Source organism: Salvelinus alpinus, chromosome 4 (genome assembly GCF_045679555.1).
Source record: "Salvelinus alpinus chromosome 4, SLU_Salpinus.1, whole genome shotgun sequence".
NCBI classification, from domain to species: Eukaryota; Metazoa; Chordata; class Actinopteri; order Salmoniformes; family Salmonidae; genus Salvelinus; species Salvelinus alpinus.
In genome coordinates, this window is record NC_092089.1 from 2,128,896 (window position 1) to 2,137,255 (window position 8,360).

At 47.0% G+C, this 8,360-nt stretch overlaps 1 protein-coding gene across 1 annotated transcript; it reads left to right on the plus strand.

Moving 5' to 3' along the window:
- Positions 1 to 1,724: 1,724 nt before the first annotated feature.
- Positions 1,725 to 5,931, plus strand: LOC139572717 (uncharacterized). Its single transcript, XM_071395431.1, has one exon. It carries the CDS (start codon positions 2,037 to 2,039, stop codon positions 2,850 to 2,852), a length of 816 nt encoding a protein of 271 aa, XP_071251532.1. The 5' UTR covers positions 1,725 to 2,036; the 3' UTR covers positions 2,853 to 5,931.
- Positions 5,932 to 8,360: the final 2,429 nt, after the last annotated feature.

Below are 8,360 nucleotides of genomic sequence, written 5' to 3' on the forward strand. Positions count from 1 at the left end.
TCTGTCTTGACAGTGCTTTATTTTATTATTTACATGGGCTATTGTGGAATATTTAGTTCGAGTTTAAATGTGACGGCTACAGTGAAAGGGCTTGTGTATAAGGTAATCTAGCGTGGAGTTTAGAAGGAGGCGCGAGTTTAGAAGCACTCACATACTGCATCTCATTAATTCCTGGGGTTCTTATCACCTCTGTCATTTCCTGTTGTTTACAAAGTCAACTCTCAACAATCCCTCTCTCACTTCACCCCGCCCTTTTCCCCCTGTCTTTTTTCTCTTCCCCATTACCTCTCTCCTGTCCTCATCCTCTTTCTCTCCTGTATTCATCCTCCCTCTCTCTCCTGTCCTCATCCTCCCTCTCTCTCCTGTCCTCATCCTCTCTCTCTCCTGTTCTTGTCCTCTCTCTCTCTCCTGTCCTCATCCTCTCTCCCTCTTCTGTCCTCGTCCTCTCTCTCCTGTCCTCATCTTCCCCCTCTCTCCTGTCCTTGTCCTCCCTTTCTCTCCTGTCCTCGTCCTCCCTTTCTCCTGTCCTCGTCTTCTCTCTCCTGTCCTCGTCCTGCCTCTTTCTCCTGTCCTCGTCCTCTCCCCTGTCCTCGTCCTCTCTCTCCCCTGTCCTCGTCCTCCCTCTTTCTCCTGTCCTCGTCCTCCCTCTTTCTCCTGTCCTCGTCCTCTCTCCTGTCCTCGTCCTCTCCTGTCCTCGTCCTCTCTCTCTCCTATCCTCGTCTTCTCTCTCTCCTGTCCTCGTCCCCTCTCTCTCCTGTCCTCGTCCACTCTCTCCTGCCCTCTTCCTCTCTCTCTCTCTCCTGTCCTCTTCCTCTCTCCCTCTCTCCTGTCCTCTCTCTCCTGTCCTAGTCCACTCTCTCCTGCCCTCTTCCTCTCTCTCTCTCTCTCTCTCTCTCTCTCTCTCTCTCTCTCTCTCCTGTCCTCGTCCCCTCTCGCTCCTGTCCTCGTCCACTCTCTCCTGCCCTCTTCCTCTCTCTCTCCTGTCCTCTTCCTCTCTCCTGTCCTCTTCCTCTCTCTCTCTCCTGTCCTCTTCCTCTCTCTCTCTCTCTCTCTCTCTCTCTCTCTCTCTCTCTCTCTCTCTCTCTCTCCTGTCCTCATCCTCCCTCTTTCACCTGTCCTCGTCCTCCCTCTCTCTCCTGTCCTCATCCTCTCGCTCTCCTGTCCTCATCCTCGTCCCCTCTCTCCTGTTCTCGTCCTCCTTCTCTCTCTCTCTCTCTCTCTCTCTCTCTCTCCTGTCCTCTTCCTCTCTCTCTCTCTCTCTCTCTCTCTCTCATGTCCTCTTCCTCTCTCTCTCTCTCTCTCTCTCTCTCTCTCCTGTCCTCTTCCTCTCTCTCTCTCTCTCTCTCTCTCTCATGTCCTCTTCCTCTCTCTCTCTCTCTCTCTCTCTCCTGTCCTCTTCCTCTCTCTCTCTCTCTCTCTCTCTCTCTCTCTCTCTCTCTCCTGTCCTCTTCCTCTCTCTCTCTCTCTCTCTCTCTCCTGTCCTCTTCCTCTCTCTCTCTCTCTCTCTCTCTCTCTCCTGTCCTCTTCCTCTCTCTCTCTCTCTCTCTCTCTCCTGTCCTCTTCCTCTCTCTCTCTCTCTCTCTCTCTCTCTCTCTCTCTCTCTCTCTCTCTCCTGTCCTCTTCCTCTCTCTCTCTCTCTCTCTCTCTCTCTCTTTCTCCTGTCCTCATCCTCCCTCTCTCTCCTGTCCTCTTTCTTTCTCGCTCTCCTGTTCCCTCTCTCTCTCTCTCTCTCTCTCTCTCTCTCTCCTGTCCTCGTCCTCTCTCTCTCTCTCTCCTGTCCTCATCCTCCCTCTCTCTCCTGTCCTCGTCTTCTCTCCTGTCCTCATCCTCCCTCTCTCTCCTGTCCTCTCTCTCTCCTGTCCTCGTCCTCACTCCCTCTCTCTCCTGTCCTCGTCTTCTCACTCTCTCCTGTCCTCGTCCTCCCTCATTCTCCTGTCTTTGTCCTCGCTTTCTCTCCTGTCCTCATCCTCTCTCTCCTGTCCTCGTCCTCTCTCTCTCCTGTACTTGTCCTCTGTCTATCCAGTCTGTGGTAGAGGATGACTGGAGCGGTCAACGCCGTCTGCACCCAAGACTCCTCCCACTCACCTAAAACAACCTGCCCACAAACCACATGGCCCTGCCCACTCTGCTTCTCACAGCAACAGAAGGATGAGCTCGAAGTCAGACTCCGCCTCCGCTCCCCTCCTGGTGCATGGCTACTAGCGGGCGTTGTCGTGGTGATGGTGGGAATGTTTGTGGCCGTGGCCGGGTACGCTAACTCCACTCCTAACCCTGTGGGTGGGCGAGGCAGCTCCCACAGCGAGCGAATGAAACTGCTCGGCCCTGTCGTGATGGGCATCGGCCTGTTCATCTTCATCTGTGCTGGAACCCTGCTGTACGAGAACCGGGACCGCGAGAACCGAGAGCGTGAGAACCTTGAGAACCCTGAGGAGCAGGGGAAACGCAAACAGAAGAAAACAAGGGAACGGCGCTGGGAGAACCGTGATTATGAGGATGTGGAACAGGGGAACCAGAGAGAGCCCTCAGACAGACACTCCCCTCTCCCTGAGGAGTGCCCGCCCACCCTGCCTCCCAGAGTGCCTAGACAGGAGGGGTCAGAGTTGAACGTTCTCTCTGTGGGGGCGCTGAGCTCACTGCTGCCAGGGGAGGGACAGGGGCGTGAAGAGAGAGTCAGAGAGGTGGGGGGTAAAGGCGGCTCAACCCTGCTGACCAGAGTCCTGCACCACCAGGACCCCCCCTCCTCCTGTCCCTCCCCAGCTCCCTCCTCTGTGTACTCTGACTCCTGTAACTCCAGTGAGATCAACTATAACGTTCAGACAGGCTCCCCTATCCACTCTATTCACCAACTCTGAGATTCTACTGTTCTCACATCTGTACATGCTTTCTAAAGAAATGCACCACATATTTCTCCATCTCTCTCTGTGGTTTCTATAGGCTGTAGATGCAGTGGAGTGTGTTGGGCATCTCTCTCTAGCCCTCTAGGACGGGCAGAGCCAGGGGGAGACAGGGCTAGGTGACGTCAGCTTGTTGTTGTGTAGTAAAGTCTCTCTCAGGGGTGTTTGACTGTATTTGGGCTTGAGGGAGGATTCCACTGCAGACAGTGACTGTGGTGCCATCCTGAATGATGCACGTACACGCAGTAAATACGGCCAGACATTCCGCTGTGGAACAGGCTGCTTTGGAGAACTTTGATTCATGATGTCGTTTTAACTGTAACTCAGTTTGATCTGATATTAGTGACTCTGTTTGTCATGGCTGTTCTCCTATAGGGGTTCTGTTTACACAGACCCAAACTTGGCTCAAGAGATGGACAGAAATCATAGCAATGAAAAGAAAGTTAATGCCTTCTCATAGTTGGCTGTTGGCTGTCCACATGCTTACTCTTTACTTGAGTTAGATGTTACTGGCCAATAACTGGTAGAATCCACGTTGTTCCACTTCATTTCAACAAAACATTTGCAAAAAGTCATCAACGTAAGGCAATTGCGTCCTTTTCCCACCCAACTTTGAACCTAAATCCAATGTCATTGTGAATTTGTTTGGTTGATTTCACGTTGAATTCACGTTAGCTGACAACTCAACCAAATGTGCCCAGTGGGTAGTCTGTTTGCAGTGCATATATGAAGTATATCTTTGCAGCATGTATGCAGCAAACCTTTGGTCTTTAAGGTACACAAAACCATTAGGATGTTAGACTGGGTTTAATTGAATAGAGCCCACAGATGCAGTAAAAGGGGGGAGGAGAGAGAGAGATGAAGGGGGGATTTTAATTGTCCTGAGTGTTCTCCTCCAGCCTCCAATTACACTGTGGAACCGACCAAGGGTTTTCTATTGGTATTTCAGGACTGCAGAGTATTTCCTCTGTTGTTCAGACACATGCTGGGATAATGCCATTGAGATTAGTGAGGAACGCCAAGACTGCCTTGCCCTGCACGGCCAGACACATCTACACAACACAGGCACAACACACACACACACACACAACCGCATGCATGCTTTCACACATGCTAAACCTCACACACCTCGTAGTGCTTTTGAACCCATTAACCCCGGTTCACCACCAGTGACACTACCAGGGATAAACCAGTACTTGGTTTCTCGCTTCTGACTATGCTAATACTGGGAAGTGTGTGTTTTTGTGAGTTTATGCAGCAGCTGAATTATGTGGTCAGTCAGTGTTTGATTGCTGGACTGTAATCCTGAACATCAGATTAAATTCACATGTAATCCCTGCCTGACCCTAACACATACTCTCACAATGCTCCACCTATGGCCTCCCATAACACACACACACACAAACGGGCGCACATGCACACACCCTCTCTGTCCCACACGGAGATAACCTGTGCATTGTATTTCTGCTCTTGCTGTTGCCTAGGTTTGTTTAACTGTCTCAGTCTGTCTCTGTGTTACGCAATCCCACAAACAGGACAGTTGTTTTAGTCTCCCTCTAATGTCAGTCATACATTTTATTAGAGTTTATGCAGGATCAGTAGCCCCCCCCTGGTGGGACTGGGAGCACTGTCTCTAAGCTGCTTAACTCCTCGCTGAGTAAGACACGTGTGTTTTACCGAGGAGGGAGACCCTACTGGGGTTACAGGACCAGAGACAGAGGGCTGAATCCTAACATGCAAATCACAACTTTGTGCAAATATCCCATTGATCAGTAGATAGTCAGGATCTCAAGTTAGTGTTTCAACCTGGCACCGCAACAACACCTGGGACACCTGGGACCCACAGCAACAACACCTGGGACATCTGTGACACACAGCAACAACACCTGGGACTCACAGCAACAACACCTGCGACATCTGGGACCCACAGCAATAACACCTGGGACTCAGAGCAACAACACCTGGGACCCACAGCAACAACACCTGGGACTCACAACAACAACACCTGGGACACCTGGGACCCACAGCAACAACACCTGGGACACCTGGGACCCACAGCAACAACACCTGGGACCCACAACAACAACACCTGGGACACCTGGGACCCACAGCAACAACACCTGGGACACCTGGGACCCACAGCAACAACACCTGGGACCCACAGCAACAACACCTGGGACACATGGGACCCACAGCAACAACACCTGGGACACCTGGTACTCACAGCAGCAACACCTGGGACCCACAGCAACACCTGGGACATCTGTGACACACAGCAACAACACCTGGGACCCACAGCAACAACACCTCGGACACCTGGGACCCACAGCAACAACACCTGGGACACCTGGGACCCACAGCATCAACACCTTCACATAAAGTAGGATTTCAATAGCGCCCCCCTTCATGTGGTAGACCATTCAGTCAAGTACAGATGACTAATGGACATCTATCCCTCATTGTTGATTTATGACATCTCATTATTCCCTTTGAGGTGTTTAAACATGTTCATGAAATAATGAAGTGTAACAGGCTTTTTCCAGTGGCCCTGCGAGATAACCTAATCCTCTCCATCTGTTCTTTCCTTTGTAACTTTAAATCCATATTTTTTGCTTTTCGTAGTGTATTTTTGTAATTACAGGGCTCATCTGTAAAATAAACCTTGGTCTCAGCATGACTCCCTGTCAAAATAAAGGTTAAATCAAATAAGTATTTAGATCCCACATAAGGAGCATTTCTAAGAATCCAACAGCTGTTTCTCAAAAAACATTCTCTCTGATGATGCTACGGTGTTAGTTTAATATGGGGGGAAGTGCAGATATTTTCATGAGCTAGTGAATAGTAACTAGTCAAAATATAGCCCAGACTAGTCACAGACAGATCTTTGTCTGAGCCGATTGGTTAACTAAATGTCTTAGCTTTACAATAACACAGTTGTGTAAAGTACTTAAGTACTAATGAAGTAGTTTTTGGGGGTATCTGTACTTTACTTTACTATTTACCAGTGTGACCTGACTATTAAAAAACAAGAAAATTGTGCTGTCTGGTTTGCTTAATATAAGGAATATGAAATTATTTCTACTTTTACTTTTGATACTTAAGTATATTTGAGCAAATACATTTACTTTTGATACTCAAGTAGTATTTTACTGGGTGACTTTTACTCACGTCATTTTGTATTAAGGTATCTTTACTTTTACTCAAGTATGACAATTGGGTACTTTTTCCACTACTGCAATAACATGTTCCGGATCAGAGCCATATATATATAGACAGCTTATAGAGAGCCTCTGTCTTTACCTCTCTGCTCCGGATGGCTGGCCCACTGCGCAGTGCTGCCTCTGACAACAACAGTGATTGGTCTGTGAGAATAGACAGGTATAATGCGTCTTAATCCAATTCTAGCTACAGGGGTGCCTGCTCCTACTGTCACAATGGAGCTCATTGACTTCCTCCGGGACTTTTTGTGGTCTCAACTGGCCCGTCTCTGGATAGTTTGAAGGATTTATCCCCTCCCCTGAAATGAGGGGATTGATGCTCTGTGTTTTTGCCCTGGCGCTGTTAACAGCTTCTGCAGGTAAATCGAGCTGAATTGGTCTTTCTCTGATCTGGGTCATAGTATTTAGGTAGGCTATGTGAAGTTTTTCACACAGAATGTGGGGGACATAAAATTGCAATGTTATAATCATAGAATTATATTGTATATCTTTCCTGACCCGGGTCATTGTAAAAAATAATTTGTTCTTAACTGATTTGCCTAGTTAAATAAAGGATAAATACATAAAATAAAAAACTCCAAACTGCTACAGCACATTTAAGATATATATATATATATTTAAATGTGTGTTTATAAAGCATACATAACACGTCAATAAGAACATAAACATGACATTGTAGCTACACAGAGCCTCCATGAACATATTCACTATGAAAATAATTATATTATGATATCATACAAATATGTCAGTATCAGTTTTATACAAATACTGGGATTGTTCTGATGGAAGAGGATGGACCTTTCATGTCTTTAAACACCTCCACCAGTCCTGCAGTCGCTCTCCTGAAGGTAGTTGTGCTTTTCCTGAAAAAAGGTTGGGTTGGGTGACTATGTTTGGGATGATTACTGGAAGAGAAGATAATTACTGGAAGAGAGTTAAGTTGAGGTTGAGTTGGGTGACTCTGTCTGGGACAGAGGAGGCTGGTGGGATGAGCTATAGGAGGAATGGAATGAATGGAACAGAGTCAAACATGGTTTTCATATGTTTGATGTCCAATCCATTGATTCCATTCCAGACATCAATGAGCCTATCCTCCTATAGCTCCTCCCACCAGCCTCCTCTGGTTTGGGATGATTACTGGAATTAGTTTTAGGTAGCTATTGTAATCCATATAGTAATCGTTAGGTCCACTGTAGTCCTGGTGTGTGCATGCAGGTCTTTGTTCCAACCCAGTGATATAGCAAACACTGGATGAAATACTTCCTAGTTCTAGTTGGTGAGTTTGTGCAACCCCAACCCTCTAGCCAATTAGTGTTCACCTGAGCTGGCATGACGACCAGAGATTAGGAACATCACTGAAACTCAGCGTTTGGATTAGCACTAGGAGCTGCTCCCACCAGAGGTGGATGGCCATGACAGGTGGTAATGGAGCAACAGTATAGCTGGACTAGCTATAAGCAGTAAGTCTAACCCTAATTTGTACATAGGTTTAGGTGGTAAATCTAAACCTAATTTCCACCTACTGTAGGTGCTCAAAGTGCTTTACAAACTTACCTCATCCACCATTAATGCTTTTCAGTAGAGGGATGCATTGTGGTATGCTGCTGGCAGATGAACACAAGATACAGCTACCTAAGAAAATTACCTGACTAAACTACTTTAGTTTCCCCTCTTACTGTAACATCTTGGTGCACTATACACATTCTTCTGTAGTCTACTATAGACACATTCTTCTGTAGTCTACTATAGACACAGCCTTCTGTAGTCTACTATAGACACAGTCTTCTGTAGTCTACTATAGACACAGTCTTCTGTAGTCTACTATAGACACAGTCTTCTGTAGTCTACTATAGACACAGTCTTCTGTAGTCTACTATAGACACATTCTTCTGTAGTCTACTATAGACACAGTCTTCTGTGGTCTACTATAGACACAGTCTTCTGTAGTCTACTATAGACACAGTCTTCTGTAGTCTACTATAGACACATTCTTCTGTAGTCTACTATAGACACATTCTTCTGTAGTCTACTATAGACACATTCTTCTGTAGTCTACTATAGACACATTCTTCTGTAGTCTACTATAGACACAGTCTTCTGTAGTCTACTATAGACACATTCTTCTGTAGTCTACTATAGATAGTGTTCTGTAGTCTACTATAGACACATTCTTCTGTAGTCTACTATAGACACAGTGTTCTGTGGTCTACTATAGACACAGTGTTCTGTAGTCTACTATAGACACAGT